This window comes from Beta vulgaris, chromosome 5 (assembly GCF_026745355.1).
Source record: "Beta vulgaris subsp. vulgaris cultivar EL10 chromosome 5, EL10.2, whole genome shotgun sequence".
Classification (NCBI taxonomy): Eukaryota; Viridiplantae; Streptophyta; class Magnoliopsida; order Caryophyllales; family Amaranthaceae; genus Beta; species Beta vulgaris.
This window is the reverse complement of record NC_079206.1, coordinates 7,220,197-7,242,621: the sequence shown is the minus strand read 5'-3', so window position 1 is coordinate 7,242,621 and position 22,425 is coordinate 7,220,197. Positions and strand designations below refer to the sequence as shown.

General features: G+C 34.1%; 1 protein-coding gene across 1 annotated transcript; it reads left to right on the top strand.

Annotated features, from left to right (window-relative positions):
• The first annotated feature begins 1,753 nt into the window (after positions 1-1,753).
• On the top strand, positions 1,754-16,948 carry LOC104885312 (vacuolar cation/proton exchanger 3). Its single transcript, XM_048645058.2, has 12 exons — positions 1,754-2,114; positions 3,611-3,678; positions 4,296-4,324; positions 4,436-4,632; positions 5,102-5,314; positions 10,467-10,592; positions 10,748-10,864; positions 11,010-11,063; positions 13,103-13,219; positions 13,366-13,456; positions 14,656-14,729; positions 16,583-16,948. The coding sequence occupies exons 1-11, from the start codon at positions 1,824-1,826 to the stop codon at positions 14,724-14,726; spliced, it is 1,374 nt and encodes a 457-aa protein (XP_048501015.1). The 5' UTR covers positions 1,754-1,823; the 3' UTR covers positions 14,727-14,729; positions 16,583-16,948.
• The last annotated feature ends 5,477 nt before the right edge of the window (positions 16,949-22,425 follow it).

Genomic DNA, 22,425 nt, shown 5'->3' with positions numbered 1-22,425 from the left:
TATTATCAGAGAATTAAATGACTGAATTGAACTGAACTGAACTGATTGCAACTGAACTGAAAATAAGTTGGGGAGAACAGGCCCTTAGTGCATGATTGTCGTATAATCGTTAGTTGGCGAAGTAGAGATATAAAAATTTTATGTTTAGTGAAGGAAATTCTTAAAGTAGGTTTTTACAAAAAAAAAATTACTCAATATTCAAACAGAACTTTAATGTGAAATTTGTACACCACTAATTAACTATTATCCCTAAAAGCTACAAATTTTTAGCTAAGGGCCTGTTCTCTCCAGCTTATTTTCAGTTCAGTTCAGTTCAGTTCAATTTAGTTCAGTTCAGTTCAATCAATTCAGTTCAGTTCAATTCGGTTTAGTTCAGTTCTGTTCTATTCTGTTCAGCTCTAGACAATACTTTTACCCTCACATATCACTATTCATTTCAGTTTAATTCAGTTCAATTCAATTCAATTCAATTCAATTGTTTTATGCTGAAGAGAACATGCCATAATACTGGAATACTGCTTTTACTGCTAAAATCTACCCACACCACTATCTAACTAGACATTCTTATTTGTCTTAAGGGTTTAGGGCTCATACTAGAGTATTGTTTTACGTCAAAATATTAAAATCTACCTTAAAAACTTGTGCTGAATAGGACTTTAGATGGATAAAAAAAGTTCGAAATAAATATTACTTTTGGGGAGAAATTTTTGTAATACAAATTCTTAAATTAGCCTATTGTGCACAGTAAAGTATTGCCGGAGGTAACTTTTTTTTTGGGTGACTTATATAGAAGTGAACCCTTTTATAGAATAAAAGTTGTGCTTTTTGTTCCAAAGTTACCCCATTTGACTTAAAAGGCGAGTTCACCTATATAAATAGGGTTATGTTATATGCAGCTCTTAAGGATACATATAAGACATAAATACATTATCTAAATCAAAATAAGTTGTGAATTTATGAAAAAATTATGCATCAACCAATGTAATAAATAATCGATTAATGCATATTTTTTCCATTTTAACTTCTTATATGCATAACTTTTCCCATAAATATATTAAAAAGCGTTTCTAAGCAAAGAACGATGGCGGGGATGGGGCAGGGATTGGGATTAAAATCGTACCCGCAATGAATGGTGGAGTGGGTGTGGATTTTATGCTATAACCGCCCCATCCCCACCCGCCCCGCATATTATTATTAATATTCTATTAATATACTTATATTATTAATAATTTTATCTTGCAAAATATCAATTTGTGTGGATGATGCAGATACGAAGTAGGTGCATATATCCATACGGGTGGTGTGGGTGCGGGGATGAATTAGGTACGATGTGGGTGCGGGTACACGTGCAAGTGGTGGGGTGGCGATGAGTTTAATTACGTACCTGATGAGATGGGGATGGGTCTTGGATTTTTCTCCGTAATGGGTGGTAGTGGGGCGGGGATGAAAATGAGAATTTTATGCGGATGCGAGTGTCGACTGTGGAGGTACCATCCTCCGCACACGCTCTACCCAATTGCCATCCCTACCTAGGAATAAGTTGGTCATGCCAGAAATTGGGCTTTCCATTTTGTCCAAACCTACTTAATTGTGCTGGGCCTAGTCATCAATCATACTATTAACCAAAAAATAGCCCAACTTCCGATCCGACTCCGATTTTGACCCGGATATAATCGGGCGGACAAAAGAGAGAAATTTCTAGGAAACAACAAGACACAGTATATAGTAATGCAGTGTTAGATCAATGACATGCAATTAGATAACTACTAGTTACTTGTAAAGGAAATTTACACACACATTATACACACAATAGTAAGAAAAAAATGGATTCATCACGTATACAACAAGATGCTGCTGGAGTATGGGTAGGTATGGAGAGTGGAGGAATGAAGGGGACTAGCAATAAGGAGGCCCGGCCCGGTCGGACGGCCCATACCATGTCTTCTTCTTCCCTTCGAAAGAAATCTGAACTTCAACTAATTTCGAAGGTTCGAATTGGGTGGTTAAGAAACATTCTCAATAATCTACAAGAAGTTATATTGGGGACTAAGCTTTCTCTTCTTTTTCCTGCCATTCCTTTAGCTATTGCAGCTCATGTCTATAGTTTTGGAAGAGTAAGTAATAACACACATATATAGTCTCACTTTTTATATTAATTTGTCTTTCTAATGCTAATTAGTTTTGAAAATATGTTATGCATGCATTTTTGGCCTATATCATCATGATTCATGCATGCAAATTCTTTTTAATATAAATATATACATACTAATGCAAGAATGGAAAGAGATTCTTGGTCAGTCCTTTACCTTTAAGTGGAGCACTTAGGACGAGGGAATTAGTAGTCATTGCTATCAGCAATGGATATACCTTGATTGTTCAACAAAAAAAATATTAATGCAAGAATTACGTTAACGTTACAGGCTAAGATTTAAGGTTATCTAGCAGCTCATCAGACATCAGAGGTTATAAAACATTAACTCTAGACTATCGTTTTTCCTGTTTTAGAGATTGTGGTTGTTTTGGCTTACTTCTTTTTTTAGTAGTATATACTTTTTCATGAGCCTGTCACGGGTGTAATTGGAGATTTTGTTAGGAGATTCGATGGACCACTAGTCCACTACTATATAGTGTAACTGTGTAAGTATATGTTATAACTACATCACTCATTGAAGGTCAAGTAGTGTTATAATTCGGAAGTTATGCAATATATATAGTAATCTAACCCACCAAGAACATACACCACTAAGGCTATGAAATGATCAAATTCAAAGTATTATTATATATTAGATTAGCTATGAAATATACATGTAATCTAGCCACACTCGGGTGCATGCGTGTAAATTTACATTTTTTCACGTGTATTCTTCACTCATGTGCTCATGGGTAAAAATGTGATGTATCAGTTTCTAGGTATACTCGGGTGGTATAGTTGAATGAATTCAAATCCAGTTATAATAATGTTTCGATATATTGTCATAAATAAAAGAAGAAATTATATAGACTCACCCAATTACAAAACATACAATTATGAATCCTTAGCTAGGATATATAGTGGCTTACCTAGTCCGCGAACCTAGTCCGCTACTTAAACTCCAAGCAGGTTTGTCAAATAGACGATCAATGATATCGAAGTTCTAGCTAAGAATTTTAAATGGTGCCAAGTTATCAAAGTCTCTCGTGAAGGGGTACAACTAGCTCACGATTTGGCCAGCCTATGCAGCAAGAATAAATTGTCATATACAAATTTGTAATTTAGTATATTTTCCGCGATGTCAAAAAAAAAAGAAAAAAAGATAGTGGCTTACCTTGTAGAAATGAGCTCTCCATACCTAAGGGAATTCAAAAGCTTAAGGAAACAATTATAAAGCCATAAACCATTTACTATTCTGACATTGAAAAGATATAGAAGTATGTTCAATGTTCTAAGTATCCTGGCTAGAAGAAATTAATCTCATCATTGATAGCATAATGAGAAACTACAAAAAATTGCATTGAAAAGAAGAAATGCACAACTTTATAGAAGTATATTATTATGTCATGACCTAATACATTAATAATTTTTTTAATATTTATTGAAGAATAATATTGCACACTTTATTTTTGTTGGCAGGAATGGATTTTTGCTTTGAGCTTACTTGCACTTGCCCCTCTTGCGGAGCGCGTGAGCTTTTTGACTGAGTAAGCTAAGCCTGTTTAATTTTTTTTTCTTCCTCACAATTTGAATTTATAAATTGATTAAGTTTACGACTTACTCTATAAAAATAGAGAAATTTTGTAAGAAAATACCTTATTTATTAGAAATTTTGTTAAAAAAATACTTTATATAATTGTTTTTGTGGGAAAACACCTAATATTAGTCTTTTTTATTAATTTAAATACACACCTTATAACCGGATTTCGGTCAATAGTCCGACGCTTAACCTTCCTTTTTCGTACTTTCCTCTTAAGGCGTGGACATCACACTCATTACAATTGTCTTTTAGCTCTTTCGTTCTGCCTCTTCAACTATATATATAATACTCACCCCATCCTCAATATAGTTGCTGATTCTATTTTTTCACGAGAATTAAGGTAAGTAGAATCTAATAGGAAGAAATAGAATCAAAATACAGTTCTATTTCCCTAAATAGAACTATATCCATTCTCTTCTTCTTAGAAATATAAAAACAAGAACTATATTTTTGAGACATTCAAAATAAAAATAGAAACTATATTTTAGCGAAGGAGTATTATTCATTTATTCTCTATTAATTGATATATCAATCCTTTTGAAATTTTGGTTATGAACTTTGCAGACAAATTGCGTGTTACACTGGTCCAACAGGTAATCTATACTCTCGATTAAATTGAATTGTGTCCTAGTAATATTTCTAAATTATGAAGAAAAATAAAATTTAGGTTTATGACAAGATAATTAATTCATTAACGTGTGCAGTGGGAGGACTTCTGAATGCAACATGTGGAAATGCAACGGAACTTATAATAGCAATTCTGGCTTTGAGCCAAAATAAAATAGATGTGGTGAAGTACTCACTTCTTGGTTCTATTCTCTCCAACCTTCTCTTGGTTCTTGGAACTTCTCTTTTATGTGGTGGCCTTGCCAACCTCAACAAGGAGCAAAAGTTTGATAGGGTAAATTATTAACCTAATGTTATTATTATTGATATTTACTGATAGAACATAATATTATTTTTGGAGCTTTATTTAACCATTAGTTTAAGCTTATTGGGTGTATCATGCAAGTCCATCGATCATACACGAGATGTACCGTGTGCATGGTACACTCAAGACTAGTCTTTGCTCATTTGCTAATTTGCTCATTTGAAACTCTCCTTTTCGTACATTTTGCTTATTTAGACGATTTCAAATGAGCACGCAATAAGCAAAAAATAGTCTTAGGTGTATCATGCTTACTGTACACCCGAATGTATGATAAAAAATCCAATATTATGCAGGTACCGGACAATGAATGTAAGAAACCTCATCCATAAAATGGAATTTGCTTAATCATCATCATGTGATACTAAATCAATATTAGGGTTTAGATTATGATAGTTTGTTCTATTGACTCATGTTCATTTGTTTTGTAAAATTTTCTCAGAAGCAAGCGGATGTAAACAGCTTTCTTTTGTTACTGGGATTATTCTGCCACATTTTGCCATTGCTCTTCAAGTTTAGTGCTACATCTGCTCAAACTGTAGCCCAATCAACACTCAATTTATCCAGAGTATGCAGCATTGTCATGCTTGTGGCTTACATTGCTTACCTAATCTTCCAATTATGGACTCATAGGCAATTCTTTGAGGCTCAAGAGGTGATCAATTATTCTCTCTAATCTCCAAATTCTTTATTTTAATAGCTTAATTATAATAAATACTTGTTAATAACTTTTTACAAACGACTACTAATGTAGGAAATATTTATGTAGAAGTGTAGTGGGATTGATTTTATTTTATAAGTGATTGATGGATGAAGTTGAATATGGAGATGCAATGGGAGTGAGTTGGTGTTGTAATATTGTTGTTGTTATTGCTTGTATAATGCTATTACATTAGGTGGCTATTTATAGCCTTGGTATGTCGGTCAAGTCATCAACCAACTAAGGCAAGATTTTCTTTTCATTATTTCTAGATTACTCTAGCTAGCCTAGGTAGTAGTATTGTAGATTATTCTAGGCATTAAAGATCTAGAGTTTTCTAGCTAATCTACACCTTGACACATATTATAGATATTTGCCTAGATTTTTCTAGATTAATACTTTAACACTCCCCTTTAATCTGAAAAATCTTGGACTCCAAGTTGTCTTCTAAACTGGATGAACTTCTCTGTCGGAATTGCTTTAGTGAATATGTCAGCAAGCTGCTCCCCCGTCTTGCAGAATTGTAGCTCGATCTCTTGTTTGTCGACCAACTCTCGGATGAAATGATGTCGTATCTCAATGTGCTTCGTGCGGCTGTGAAAGACTGGATTCTTTGTCATGGCTATTGCAGACATGTTGTCGCAGTAGATAGTTGTTGGTTCTTCTGATGTCTGTTGTAGATCATTGAGAATTCGTCTAAGCCATACTGCTTCACATGCTGCACTTGTTGCTGCTACATACTCTGCTTCTGCTGATGACAGAGCTATTGTAGCTTGTTTCTTTGATGACCAAGAAATAGTCTTGGTTCCCAACTGGAAGACGTATCCACTTGTACTCTTCCGATCGTCAATGCTTCCGGCCCAATCGCTGTCTGTGTATCCTGTAAGCTTGTGATTCTCCTCTGTTTCGTACAGAATTCCATAACTTTTTGTTCCTTTGACATACCTAAGAATCCTTTTTGCTGCTGCTAAGTGAGCTTTACTTGGCTCACTCATGAATCTGGATACTATGCTGACAGCATGTACTATGTCGGGCCTAGTATGTGTGAGGTAGATGAGAGAGCCGACCAAACTTCTATATATTGACGCATCGACCTTCTCTTTGCCATCGTTCTTAGATAGCCTTTCATTAAGTGCCATTGGTGTAGCCAATGGCTTGCATTCACTCATATTGAATTTCTTAAGTAGGTCGTCTGATTTTTCCTGTGAGAGAAATATTCTTCCTGGGCTTTGCTTGACTTGCATGCCAAGGAAGTACTTCATGGCACCAAGGTCGGTCATTTCATATTCCGACATCATTGCCTTCTTAAATTCCTTAATCATTTTTGAATTAGTGCCTGTGTAGATTAGATCATCTACATAAAGACACAATATGAGAAAATCTTGTGATCCTTGGGCCTTGATATATAGTGATGGCTCACTTGGGCTCTTTATAAACCCATTTTGAAGTAGGTAGCCATCTATTTTGCTATTCCAGGCCCTGGGTGCTTGCTTAAGCCCATAAAGGGCTTTACGAAGGCGGTATACTTTGTCTTCTTTGCCTTCGATGAGATATCCTTGCGTTGCTCAACATATACTTCTTCTTCGAGCTCACCGTTTAGAAATGCCGACTTGACATCTAATTGAAAGACTGGTAATTTAAGTTGAGCAGCAAGAGCAAGGACTGACCTGATAGTCTCCATGCGGACAACGGGAGCATATGTCTCGTTAAAGTCAATCCCTGGTTGTTGGGAGTAACCTTTTGCGACGAGACGAGCCTTGTGTTTCTGGATGGAGCCATCTTCGTTATACTTGACCTTGTAGACCCATTTGAGACCGATGACTTCTTTGTCTTCAGGTTTCTCAACAAGCTCCCATGTGTTGTTTTTCTCGATCATCTTGATTTCTTCATTCATGGCCTCGATCCATTTCTCTTCTTGTGATGCTTCTTGAAAGCTTTGTGGTTCGCTAGTGAAGAGAGCCATGATAGCTTGATTGCACTGGAAATCCTCCAAGTAGCTTGGTGGTCGCCGCTCTCTTTGTGAACGTCGTACTACTGGAGCTGAGCTTTGAGAGCTTGATCCTGATGTTGGACTCACCGATCTCGAGAATGTTGTTGGAGATCTCGGTGATGATGGAATGGGGATGTTGTGTTGCTGGATGATTTGGGCCTTCATCCTCTCTTGGGCTTGTGGAAGAAAATCTCCTTCACGTGGCTGAGATTCATTCTCCATCCACGTCCATTGAGCTCCTTCATCGAATATGACATCTCTTGAGATTATTAGGCTCTTAGATTCGGGTTGATAGAGACGATATCCTTTAGATTCGTCACTGTATCCAATGAAGATACATTTTTCTCCTTTTCCACGATTTTTCCCGATTTTCTTTCGGGATGTGGGCATATGCGATGCACCCGAATACTTTGAGGTGCTCCACTCTTGGCTTTCTTTTATGCCAAGCTTCATAGGGTGTCATACCCATGACGACCTTCGTGGGAGATCGATTGAGAATGTAGATAGCCGTATGTACGGCTTCGCCCAAAAACATTTGGGCAAGTTTTTGCCTTGCATCATGCTTCGGGCCATCTCAGCAATGGTCCGATTTCTTCTCTCCGCAACACCATTTTGCTGAGGTGTGCGTCGACAGTTAATTCTCTTTTGATTCCTGCTCCTTACAGAAGCTGTTGAATTCTTTACTTGTAAATTCTCCCCCACGATCTGTTCTTAGAATTTTTATTGAATGCCCACTTTGTTTTTCTGTGAGGGCTTTAAATTGCATGAAGTGGGAAAATGCTTCTGATTTTTGCTCCAAGAAATAAACCCACATCATGCGAGTGAAATCATCGACAAATAATAGAAAATATCTTTTTCCGCCAAGAGACGGATTTCTGGTAGGGCCCCATATATCTGCATGAACAAGCTCTAATGGAGCTCTGGCCCTCCAGGATGAAGTAGGGAATGGCAATCTATGCATTTTGCCATATATACAGCCCTCACATATTTTTCTTTCATTAGTTATAGGTGGAAGCCCAATCACCATTTCTTTTTGTTTTAACAGTTTTAAATTGTTAAAATTTAGATGCCCGAATCTCAAATGCCACAATGTGGACTCATCCACCATAGAACTTAGGGCAACATTATGCTCCAATTGCATTCTTAATGGAAATATTTTATTAGGAGCCATTTGGTAGTAGTAATTAATTGCCCTTTTCTCTTATCAAATATGAGGCATTTATTAGCATCAAATTTCACCATATAGCCTCTTTGGATTAGTTGGCCTACACTTAATAAATTTTGTGCAAGCCCGGGGACATAGAATACATCAGAAATAAATTTAGACGAGCCGTTTTTTGTTCTTAACGGCTATTGTCCCCTTGCCAGCAACCTCTTGGTTGCTTCCATCACCAAGATTAATTTGTGTTTTAATGTTTTCGTCCAGACTGACAAATGAATTTTATTGCTAGTCATATGGTTTGAACAACCACTATCAATATACCATATATCATTTGACTCTTGGTGAGCATTTAAACATGTATAAAATAATTGATCTTAGGCTCCTTATTTTCCGTAAAATTGGCCTCTCCTTTTGCCGGAACCAACAATCTTTTTCAAAATGAGTGTGCTTTTTGCATCTTTTACACTTATACCGGCAATCTTGTGTATTATGGCCATTTTTCTTACATAAATTGCAATAGGAGCCAGATTGGTTATTTTCTCGAGTTCCTTGATTTTTATAACTTCCTCTCCCCCTGCTACGGTTATATGAAGTACCTCCTTTACCGTAGCCATATTTACTTTTATTTTCTCCATTATTAGAGAATTTTAATTTTGCTTGAAAAGCTTGTTCTAGTGGCTGCTCTATAAATCTCCGCATTCTATCTTCATGTGCTAGAAGGGAGCCCATTAATTCAGTTAAACTTAAATTAGATAAATCTTTATTAGACTCTTCTATAGCAGCCACTATATGATCATAATTTTTGGGAGACTTCTTAATATTTTCCGAACAACTTGGACATCTTCAATTTTATCTCCATTAGTTCGGATTTGATTTATAATATTTGTTACTCGACTAAAAAATTCTTGAATTGTTTCATTTTCCACCATTAATAATTATCAAAGTCTCTCCATAAAGATTGGAGTTTGAAGAGTATTACCTTTTCGGAGCCCCTATATTTTGTCTCCAGGATACTCCAAGCCTCCTTGGCCGTTGTAGCAGCCATAATAGTAGGGAGGATTGTTTCATCTACTCCCCGATATATTAAGGATAGGGCATAATTATCCCTTATCCGATTTTGTTTATATTGCTTGCGGCGTGCTTCATCCCAAGTAGCTTCTTGGATTAAATCATTTGGTTGTTCATAACCATTTTGTACTAACTCCCACAAATCTTGTGAGATAAATATGGATTTCATTTGGATAGACCATTGTTGATATTTTTCTCCCTTAAATGTGGGTACCCAATTTACTTGGGGTAGTTAAATGTGTTTGAGGTTGAAGTGTTTGGGGAAGTCATTTTAATTTTTGTGGTGTTTGATTTTTTTTTTAAGGGAGTTGGATTATTTTGTGTTTAATTGTTGAAGGCTTTGGATTATAGTGGCTCTTGATACCAATTGTAGGAAATATTTATGTAGAAGTGTAGTGGGATTGATTTTATTTTATAAGTGATTGATGGATGAAGTTGAATATGGAGATGCAATGGGAGTGAGTTGGTGTTGTAATATTGTTGTTGTTATTGCTTGTATAATGCTATTACATTAGGTGGCTATTTATAGCCTTGGTATGTCGGTCAAGTCATCAACCAACTAAGGCAAGATTTTCTTTTCATTATTTCTAGATTACTCTAGCTAGCCTAGGTAGTAGTATTGTAGATTATTCTAGGCATTAAAGATCTAGAGTTTTCTAGCTAATCTACACCTTGACACATATTATAGATATTTGCCTAGATTTTTCTAGATTAATACTTTAACAACTAAGTATATATAGTCACGTGGGATCTTGTTAGATTTGTCTTGATATATACTTCAACTGTTTATATTTTTTACATGCAGCGAATTAGAGATATTAATCATAACTATAACCTTAATTAGTAACATGGTAAACTAATGCGATCATTAATCATTAAACTACCAGGATTCTGATGATGATGATACACCAGAAGAAGTTCCTGTTATTGGTTTTTGGAGTGGATTTGCATGGTTAACTATAATGACTGCTATTATAGCATTATTATCTGAGTATGTTGTTGGTACAATTGAGGTAATTTTCTTCTAATTACAACAATTTATTAAGCTTTTATCTGACATATTTTGGTTTCAGATAATAAAAAATTGTGACAAGTAATTATTTAATGCATATTATTGGGATTTGTGATAAAAATTGAAGTATGTTTTTGTATGTATTATGGTTGGCAGGCAGCTTCTGATTCATGGGGTGTATCAGTGAGCTTCATCAGCATAATTCTGCTTCCAATTGTAGGAAATGCAGCTGAACATGCTGGAGCTGTCATTTTTGCTTTCAAAAACAAATTGGTATGTTGTCTTAAATAAGTGTTATGATGTCTTCATTATTTTGTGTTAATGTCGGCGTATTCACGATTATGTGTCTACACTTAATATTAATATATAGATTAATCAGCTAATTGAAGCTATGTTTTGCGTATGCATGTATCAACAGGATATTTCCTTGGGTGTTGCTCTTGGATCTGCTACTCAGATTTCCATGTTTGTGGTAAGTGTTTATCAAATGCTAAACAAATTTATTTGAGACTATAAACATTGAAAATCGTCCTTTTATTACTACTAAAACTAAAGATCGTATTACTAACTCCTTTTATGTTAATAGTTGCAAAAACATAAAGAGCGAAATAGAACGCACTTTCTATGAATTTTATTATGAATGCGTTGTTTTTTGGACGCCATCAAAATAGATTAATATCAAAGAGAGTTTTAGAGTTATTCTTACTAAGTAGAGGGTATTTTTATAATAATAATAACTACCAAAACGTAAGATTCGACTTATTTACTCGACTTAACTTAGAGATAATATTTTGGGTTTTTTGTGCGGAAAGACCAATTAAAATAATAGTGTTTTTGTTGGGAAAACCACTTAAATTTATTTTTGGAGGGAGGGACCAATTAAAATACTTTCATTGGCAACTTAACACCACATTATAATTTTCAAGCCAAATTGTCAACTTTTCGACATTGACCATTTCTTTCATTCTGAAACCTTTTTTTTTGTGTTTTTCCTCATTTATTTTCACCCTTCTTACTATTTAAAAGCCCTTATTTTCCCAATTTCCTCCAATTTCTCCAATTTTTCTCATTTTATTGTTGAAGCTAAAGCTCTCATCCTCAACCTCGAAGCGGGTAGTAGTACTAGTTAGAGAACTCAAAGCAAGTGCACTCGTCCGAGTTCGTAGAGGAGGAACGAGTGAGCCCAGATCGGAAATCAGGCTTGTTGTTGTTGTTGGTAAGCGAAAATCTGGAACAATGTGATTGAGTGAGTGAGTGAGTGAGGGAGTGAGTGAGGAGAGAGGAAGAGAGAGAGTGTGTGTTAATTAGTGAGAAGATGGAGAAGTGGGTAAGAAGGAGAAGAAGAAGATGACATGAAGATTTTAGAGAGAGAGAAAAAAGATGGGGATCTCGTGAAATAAAGTAGAGAAAATAAAGAAATGTGAGTTGACAAAACAAAAAAAAACCGAGGTTTTGAGGGAAACCAATTATCAATGCAGAAAAGTTGACAATTTGACCTTAAAATCGTAATGTGGTGTTTAGTTATCAACAGAAGTATTTTATTTTGTCCTTCCCTCCAAAAAAAAAAATTTAAGTAGTGTTTCTCCAAAAAAATCCTATTTTAATTGATCGTTTCTCAAAAATAAATCCTAATAGTTTTTAATAATATTTTTAAATAAATGTCTCTTTTATGCCATGCCCTAGAGGCATGGGCGGATCTAGAGGGGGTACAAGGGGTACAGCTGTACCCCCATAATATATGGAAAATAGTGAAAACAAATCAATAAGTTGAGGTTTGTCTTGTTGGTAGCAAAAGGGAAAAGAAAGATCCATGAATTTATGAGGAGGTCTCGAGTTCAAAACCCCACAAAGTTCTTTTTATGCTTTTAATTACTTACCCTTTGACTCATGTTTAATTTATCTTCAACACTTTTACTATATACTACTCTCTATGGGCCTATGGCTATTTGCGTGAAACTGAAATTTATAAGTAAGCTTACTCTGCAACTACAAATTCATAAGCCCACAAAAATAAAAGCTCCGAAATAATAATTTTGTCTCTATTCTTTTTCCTTCAAAATTTCCTCATTTATATACTTAAACTACTGTTTTTAAATCGAACAACTTATTTTAAAGATCTGGTTATTTAAATTGAAACATTGAACACTTAAATAGTTAGCAATTATATCTAAGTTCTTACTTAAACTTAAGGAGAAAAAAATTTCTCATTTATATACTTAAACAACTGTTTTTAAATTGAACAACTTATTTCTAAAGATCTGGTTATTTAAATTGAAATATTGAACACTTAAATAGTTAGCAATTATATTTAAGTTCTTACTTAAACTTAGGGAGAAAAAAATGTTAATAGAGCTTTATTTTGAAAAAAAAAAATTAACGAGTCTAACTACTTACGTATTCGTACCCCCATGAGTAAATTCCTAGATACGCCACTGCCTAGAGGCTAGAAGAAAATGGAGTGAGACGTGAACGTGTTAGATAATGTATATCCTACTTTAATTTTTCGCGCAGGTACCGTTGTGTGTAATAGTAGCATGGATAATGGGTATCAAGATGGATCTTGATTTTAATATGATCGAAACCGTTTGTCTTGCTCTTTCAATAATCGTCACTGCCTTCACTTTACAGGTAAAATTTCGATTTAATTAGGTTTTCATGAGTTTCAACTACTATCAAGTTTAAGTCTATTTTCCGTATAAAAAAAATTACTAAATAACTCTCATAATATATAGATTCTTTTTTTCTAATACAAAATTTATGTGTTGCGCATGCAGGATGGAACTTCTCATTACATGAAAGGATTAGTTCTATTGCTATGCTACTTTGTTATTGGGGCTTGTTTTCTTGTCCTCCGAACTCCTCTAAGTAAGAGACTACTACGGCTATATGTTGGTTTATGAGGAAAACGTTTACCTTTGAAATAATCATTCTTAGTTTCAAATTTATTTTCGATCAATTAGGACATACATACTCTTTCGTTCTTTAAAAGTTGCAATAGTTTAACCTTATCATTTATTCACATACTTTATATTAATTAGGGGCGTTAATGAGCCTAATTGGCTCGCTCGCAAACTATTCGAGCTCGGCTCGAAATTTTTCAGAGCCGAGCGTAGCAAAGTTCGATTCGTAAAGTTTGTGAGCAGGTTCGAAATATATTTTAGCTATATTATTCTACATATTATAGAGATTAAATGAAAATTTATATTTAAATGTTGCACAATATTTGTGAAAAAACTCAAACTAAGTAACCTATTCATAGAATATATGTAATATAGCTTTTAAAACTCAAGTTCAATTTTAAGGTAGATTGAACTAGAAAATTTAAACTCGAAAAACCTCGATATTAGGCTCGAGTTCGAGTAAAATTGTAACGAGTGGAGCCTTGACTCGTTGATACCCCTAATATTAACCATATTTTTTAATTAAATGATATTGAATTTGCCTCTATGTATATTTCTAAAATAAAATAAATATTACTAATCAAATTTGTGCATTGACAAATATGTAAATTAAAATGGTTATAAAAATAAAATAAAGTCAAACGGTTGTAATCCTTAGAGTAAGAATAGCGCAAGTCTGGAGGAGCAAGTCTGAGCGCAGACTTTGGAGAGTTTAGCTCCAGACTGCCGCTAATCTGTTGAAATGGAAAGGTGAGTCTGGGATTGAGTTTTGGTTTCCCAAACTCAATCTCAGACTTGCTTTTGGGTTCCACAACTGATTTTCCTTTTTTTTTTGTCTTCCTTCAATGCAAACATAAAATAAATGTTATATAAAATAATATATTTAACTTTTGGTAGAGAGTCTGGAGTGAGTTTGAGGGATAAAGTGTAAAACTGGAATGAGTCTGGAGTGAGTCTGAAGAATAAAAAGTAGGTAAAAATTAGTGGAAAGCTGATGTGGCACAGTCTGAAGGTTGGGTTTGGGTCTGAGGGATAAACTCACCCTTAGAAAATAATTATACCACTGCATGATTTTTTATGTACGATCTAATCTTATTCTCAGCTTGATTAGATTGTCCAAAATCCAAATAATTATTGTTTACTTAATGAATTTGTTGCCTGCAGATCAACCACCAAATATCTTGAACGTGGCAAATACTTCTGTGAACAACCAAATCTTGAGACTTAAACATTGAGAGGTGAGAATGGTTTTTATGTACATCTTCTATTTCGTTTTAATGCAACAAATGAATATTTTATGTCTCACAAATATTAATCCTTTATTGCATTTAAAATAAATGGTTTTTATGTAACTTTTTTTTGTGAGATCAGAGAAATTTAATATTCCCTCGCTGAATCGTGAATAATTAGCAATTTATTTATCTCTAATTAGTTTATAATTTCTTAAAATGACCTCAACTTTAAATCAAATATGTCTACTAATTTTTAAAAAAAAAATTATTAAGAGAAATATGGTCTATTAGCTAGAGATGAACAAAAACATAATTAATTTATACATGTTCAAATGTCAACAAAGTACAACTATCATATAATTAAACAGCGTGTTTATCATACATTCATACTGTATACTTTTAACAAATAATCGAAGGGTGCCATAATTTATAAATGCAGTCTTTCTAACATGCCTACAACTTTGTTGTAGCCATTGAATAAAGAAGACAAAAATATGCCCTCAATTAATTTCACTGCAATAGTCATCAATTTATTAATAACATTGGAGTAGTAACGTTATATAGCTTAATAGATAGAGTAAAGTAGCTGCACAATTTGTTTCTCAAGTATATGTAGGAAAGCTACTTGTTTTTAGATTTTACTGAAAAAAAGTTACTAAAAATCAACTTATAATTGGGGTCAAATGGCCCAAAGCTTTTAAGGATAGCTCTCACCTAGGTATTACTCTCTACGTCTCATAATATAGTGCTTGTTTCTCTTTTTTTGAGCGAAATCAAGCTTTAAAATCTTTGACCAAATATTCTCATTAATATATACCAAAAAAACAAACTCATGTAGGATCTTGTTAGGTTTGCTTCAATATGTACTTTTATAATATCGACTTTCTATATTGTTTTATTAATACAGAAGAAGATATTGAAAGTCAAATATATATCTTGGAAACCGTGCAAAAAGCAAACGAACACTATACTACGGGACGGAAGGAGTAACTCTATATAGCTTTTTAATTTGCACAGTTATATTTTTTTTACGCTTGGTAGTGCCATAGTTGACCATTAATATATTTAATTATCAAAAGGTAAGAAATTGTTGAAAGTTTATATTTTCAAAGAATACGTTGAGACGAATCTAACAATATCCTATGTTTTTGCGTGCATATAAAGCACCAAAGACGGTCAAAGTGAATATGCAGATAATGCTAAAGTATAAAGTGTCTAGATTAAAATTAAACGAAAAATGTATAATCTATAGTAAAGCGAATCAATTTTACATTCGCAAACTAAGAAAGTTGGTATAATGGTAAAACTAATTAGTTCTAGTAGGTAAGTGGTCGAGGCAGGAGCGGAGCAATTATGAGCAAAAATAATGGAAATCTTGTACAGTTTCCTTAATTTTTTAAAAAAATAAGATAAGGAGAAACATTGATAAGTTGGGGGATCCCAACTTGTCAAGGGTGAGAATCGATCTCAAGACCTCATGCATGAAACTGGGAGGAAAGCTGACCACTAGGCTATCCCTCACTCTCATACAATTTTCATAAATGGACCCTTCATTTGTAGTTCAAAAAAAATAGAAGTATAAGATTCGTATTTACATCTAGCTAATGGTGACTATCTTCAAAAGTTTAAACAACAAAACTTTGATAAATTTTGCGAATACCAAGAGTTGAACCCGTGTTTTCATTATTCCTTCCCTTATACCTTTACTACTGATCCAAATGTTTTTTTTTTTGTCTTCTCTTCAAACAATTAAAATAGATACTATATTAGAATATATATTTTTTTTACATATATATGCGACGTAATTAGTTGATTTTCTTTTGAACCTAAAAATTGATTTCAATTACATATAATTGCAGGCTTGTTTCATACCGGCGCCAAGGAAACAAATGTAAATTTTCATAAGGCAACGAAAGAAAAGGAATTTGTTGATTCGTTCATCCAAAGCGTAAAGAATTTACTGAAGTTCGTCTGAAATTTGGTGCCAAATAAAGCAAGAGTTTTCTACAAAACTACATCAATGAGGTGGTCGAGATACGCATATATAATAAACATATGCTTAGTCCTATGATAATCATATTTCAAGTAGTTCATAATCTCCATAGTCGCGACAATATAATTGTTTTAAGTGGGGAGATAATTAATTATGATGAAAGATGCTATTTTATTTCTTTTTGTATGGTTTTATCTGAATAATAAAGAAAATTTCATTTTTATCTGTTCAACTTCTTGTACCTTGTATTTGAGTAATTTTGTTGTAGTAATGGTAGCATGAACTATTAATGGTTCAACTATTATTTTTGAAATTCAATCCGATTTAGTTTTTCTTTTGATTATGCATAGAGTTTGTTTATCTACATAGATTTATTTATGGACTCGACCTGATTAACAAATAGTGAAACACATGTCGACTCCTAGATGAACTAAACATGAACAAGAACTTGAGTTTCAGTGGTAGCTCAAGCGGTCAAGCCCAAATCAAGTTATGACTAATTAAATGAGTCAGAACTAACATGAAATGATAGTAACCCCTATATGTATATGACAAATATAGAGAGAAGAGATGTTTATTATTGTTGCTTGTTTCATATCATAAAGATTTTTATATAGAGAAACATAACATAATTTAACCTAACACAACTTAACCTAATGGGCTATGGCCCAATACTCCTAACACCCTCCCGCAATCGTAACGGCAGTAACACGAACGTTACGATTGGACAATCACAATTATTAGGAAAAAAAAACTCAAATTCTTCAATTCTTCAAATCTTCAAATCTTCAATGTAAAAACCTTGTCTCAAGGTACAAGGAGAACCCATAAACCGTGTCTCTTCGACACACGGAGAGCCAAAACATGTCTCACAATCTGTTTTGAAACAGATCTGAAATTGAGACCAAAGAACCAATTTTTGTGAAAGTTGTGATGGAATGATCATCATCACAGAAACAAAGAACAAATTTTTCGATGGAATGAACGTCATCGACAGATCTGTTTTGAAACAGATCTGAACATAATACCAAATAAAAAACACCAAATTTTTGAAGAAAAGAAAATAAGAACCACCACTGTCATCTTCACGTGTGCTTAATCTTATAATTTTCATGTTCTCTTCCTAAAAAAAAAAAAAAGATTGATTGAAAAAAAAAAATTCCTGAATTTTCTCTTGCCGCTTGAATTTTTTGCAATTTTTTTTTTGTTTTTGAGGTTTTTTTTTTTTTTGTGATTGATCGATGAAGTTTGGGAAGAGTTTGAGAAATCAGATCGAAGAAACTTTGCCGGAATGGCGAAATAAGTTTTTATCATCGAGCCTAGTTGATGGGTATTTTATCAGAAAATACACAAAAAATAAGATTTGCGGAAGCGAAGAAAAAAAACCGTGTTTTTATGAGTTTTGTAATCCTGCCGGTGGAATTGAGTCAATCCACCGGCAGGAGATCATTTTCTTTGGACTATTTCAAGATCTAACCTGCTCTTGATACCATGACAAATTAGAGAGAAGAGATGTGTTATTATTGCTTGTTGATATCATAAAGATTACAACCCTTTATATAGAGAAGCATAACATAATTTAACCTAACACAACTTAACCTAATGGGCTATGGCCCAATACTCCTAACAGTATAATATACTTGATCATGTTGGAATAATTCCAAGATGAATGCGAGGCTTTGACCTGGTGGGTGTCGCGCAAGTGGTTGCGTGCCTCGCACATGGCGTTCTTAGCCCAGCATGATTTGCATCGCCTGACCGAACAGATGGTCACTCGCCCATGCTAATGATCCGTGTTGATGGTCCGCCCGACTAGGAAGATGGTCGCCCGCTCGAGCTGATGGTCCGCTCGACTGAGCGAATCAGGCGCTTTCTCTTCTCTCGGGTTTTTGCTTGCGGATCCAACCGGGCGAGTTCCGCTCGACCTTCTCAATTGAACAGGTTTTTAGGCGGATTTCCGTGTTTTTTATTGCTTATTTTATCTTCCCTATAAGTACCTTTTCTCAAAATCTGAATCATTAAGGGTGCGTTCTATTCAACTTATTGGCCCTGAACTTATTGGACCTTATCTGAACTGAACTTATTGAACCTGAACTGAACTTATTGGAACTTCTTAAGCCTGATTGGACCTGATTCAACTTATTGGACCTGATTGAACCTGATTGGAACTTATTGGACCTTATTGGAACTTATTGACCTTATTGAAACTTATTAGACCTTATTGGCCCTGATTGAAACTTATTAGACCTTATTGAACCTGATTGAAACTTATTAGACATTATTGGACCTGATTGAAACTTATTTGACCTCATTAGACAAAAACATTGACCATGAATAACATAAATATTACCACTAACGTAAATACTACCCCTCAGAAAATTTTATGGAGTAATAGTTATTATAATTCGTCCTTTAAAAAATAATGATTATTAATTATCTTTTATGATAATTATTTTAACAAAAAAATTTATGTAACACCCCGATAATTCTCTTTTTCTAGAAAATACTTTATAATATAAAACTTAGAGAATTACCCAGGCATTATCGCCCGTGTGAAAACGTTTCGGCTTACTCAGAATTTTGCAGCGGAAAACTTAATAAAACAAAAATCAACTTTATTAAACTTATGAACCAAATGACAATGTCAAACTTAAACACACCAACTAAATAAACCTCAAACTTAAGTAAAGATGTTCCTACGAAAACAACTTAAGTAATACTAATGACATAAAAGCCTCTCCATTCCAGATTCCCCAATGTATGCATCTTCGAACCTGTAATGTCAATGCTTTATTGACTCTGCTCCCCCGAAGGATCACCACAGGATCAATAGGCAAAGCCATGATCACAAACACAGACAAGCACGTAATCAGCAAAGCTGAGTACTACATATCAGACAAAAATAATCCTAAACATGATACTACAACATAAACTTGCAGGGATAAATAATAACATAAATAAGTAATACTCTGCAGACGACTTTTACTGAACTAAACTTAAATTAGCTTTTTATCACTTTAATGGAATAGTTATTAGACGAGTTGTCCTGCCAATAAAAATGAAATGGGGGCGCGACTCCGCATTTCAGAGTGACCTGCGATATCGAGGAACCTTTGAATAAAAAGGGATGGTGATCAACCCATTCCTAGAAAAGCTATGGCACGCTCACCATAACCCCAACCCTTATGTCCAACTCTAGACGTGCACTAGTCTAAAGTCTATAACTTATTCTCGTTTCACTTTACGTTGCATTCCTTTTAATACTTGTGATGACACCACAACAACCAAATAATACACAATTCATAAACACATATCATAACAAATTTCTTTTATCTTTAGATTAACAAGTGTTCACAACTTATCAATCAAGACTCCTTTTATTTCTTTTTATCCTTTGTTGAACCCAGCCAACAGAAATCCGTACCTTTACATAGGTATAAACCATACTTACCAAATAAGATCCTCGGTTCTTATAAGATAAATTAATAAACTCAAAGAATCCATGATTCCAATTTACTTACATTAATTCACTCACGAATTAATACCAAACTAAACTTAGTTGCTTGCATCAAACTTCCATACAAACAAGTCATACTTAAACATATTCTTAGTTTACATGTAGCATCAAGCAAATAACATGTAAAGCCATCTCAGAAATCATATATATGAACTACAAGGTCCTATACATGATACTACAAATTAAAAACATCCCTAGAGCAGTTTCTAACCATTTAGCACGTAGACTATGTACGTACCTCGTATAAACGTAACGGTAGGCCACTTTTAAGCACTAAAAGTCCCCTACAGTGAATTCTCCGCCTAAAACAACCAAGAAATCGAGTAAATACTTGTACTAAAAAAATACAGCAACTTTAAAACGTCCCAAACCCTTTTAAACTTCTTTAAAAATCGTTTTTATAATTTAAACTCTCATTATTTTTAATCCCTAGTATAGATAAACTATTCTAGTGATTAAAACCATTAAAAACCTTAAAATATTAACTTTCTGAATTTCCAGCAACTATAAAATTTTCTAAACCTTCTGAAAATATTTTAAATGAATATAAAAATCGTATTCCAATCAAAATTCATATTCATACTCTAAATATGCGATTTCTAGTGATTTAAAACCCTAAAAATCACATCTTTCATGATTAAAACTAAAAATAATAAATCTGAAATTTTCTTTTATACATATATCCGAAAAATACATATTTCATAATAAAAATAATAACTCAAATCGAAATCATGCAAATAATAATAAAATAACAATAAAAATTAGAACTTTAATGGAATCTTAAAGGAGAAGTAAAGAAAACAACCAAAATAAGGGGAGGAAGGTGGGCGCCGGACTGAGGACAGCAGCAAGGACCGGCGGTAGCACTGTTTTCGGCTTCAAGAAAAGGTTTGTGACGTTTCTTGTTCGACAAGAAACGTTACTTAGCGAAGAAGAAACGATTTTTGAGAGAAAGATGGAAATCACGCCAAGAGGAAGAGGAGAGAGAAAATGTCGAGTGAGGGAGAGAAACTCAAAGTCACGTGCAAGTGAGGAGAGAGAAAATAAGTGTAGGGCAAAATTCGGGTTTTAGGATATTTAAATAGGCTAATCCTATTGGGCTTAGGAAAAAGGAAAGAATTCAATAATTAAAACAATAGGCTAATCCTATTGGGCTTAGGAAAAGGATTTAATAATTAAACTTTGATGACTAACAAGATGGGCTTATTAGGACTTTAGTCATCAAATTCCTTTCCCTTTTTATTTCTTTTGGGCTTTTGATTCCATTAAGTTTCTTTTCAAATATACTTTTAATAATTAAACTCTTATTTAAAACCAGCTTAATTAAAATTTTACAAACTTTATTAAGCTTAGAAAAATATTTTTAGTTGACTTTTAAAATAGTCAACCCTTTTTAAAAGTCAAATCATTTTCCAAACTCATTTGGATTTAATATAATTACATAAATAACTTAATATATTTATGAAAATCCTTTAAAAATGTGGGGGATTACAGTCTACCCCCCTTAAAAGAAGTTTCGTCCCGAAACTTAACACAAAACCCTCTTTCGAAAATCTTTGAAGGAAAGATAGTGCCTCTGGTGCACTTTCCCATTTTTAAACACTTGTGTCACTTATGAACACTTTTCTTATGCGGAGACTCTACTTCTTTTGCACTAACATGTGCAAATTGCCCAACATAGGCATACATATACATGAAAATGTCATAAAAATAGACAAAAAGCGCGAAATTTATCGCATTCTACCCCCCTTAAAGAAAACGAGTTACGCCCTCGTAACTCACCTCAAGGAATAGGTCTGGATACTTTTTCTTCATATCCTCTTCGGCTTCCCACGTTGCCTCTTCTGACTCGTGGTTAGACCAAAGAACTTTGACAATATGCACATCCTTGTTACGCGTACTACGCACTTTCCTGTCGAGAATCTTGACAGGTCTTTCCTCATAAGTGAGGCTACTATCTATCTGCACTCGTTCAGGCTCTAACACATGGCGCTCATCAGGGATATAGCGCTTCAATTGGGATATGTGAAACACATGTGCATCTTTTCAAACTCCATTGGCAATGCCAATCTATAAGCTACTTTCCCAATGCGCTCCAAAATTTCATATGGGCCTACATATTTAGCACTCAGCTTGCCCTTTTTCCCAAATCGCATAACGCCTTTGGTGGGTGATACTTTCAGGAATACTTT

Excerpts from the sequence above, each read along its gene's own strand:
- LOC104885312 (XM_048645058.2), top strand. The coding sequence starts at position 1,824 with ATGGATTCATCACGTATACAACAAGATGCTGCTGGAGTATGGGTAGGT. Across the intron at positions 3,679-4,295 it reads CGCGTGAGCTTTTTGACTGA|ACAAATTGCGTGTTACACTG; the intron begins GTAAGCTAAGCC and ends TGAACTTTGCAG. Across the intron at positions 10,593-10,747 it reads ATGTTGTTGGTACAATTGAG|GCAGCTTCTGATTCATGGGG; the intron begins GTAATTTTCTTC and ends TATGGTTGGCAG.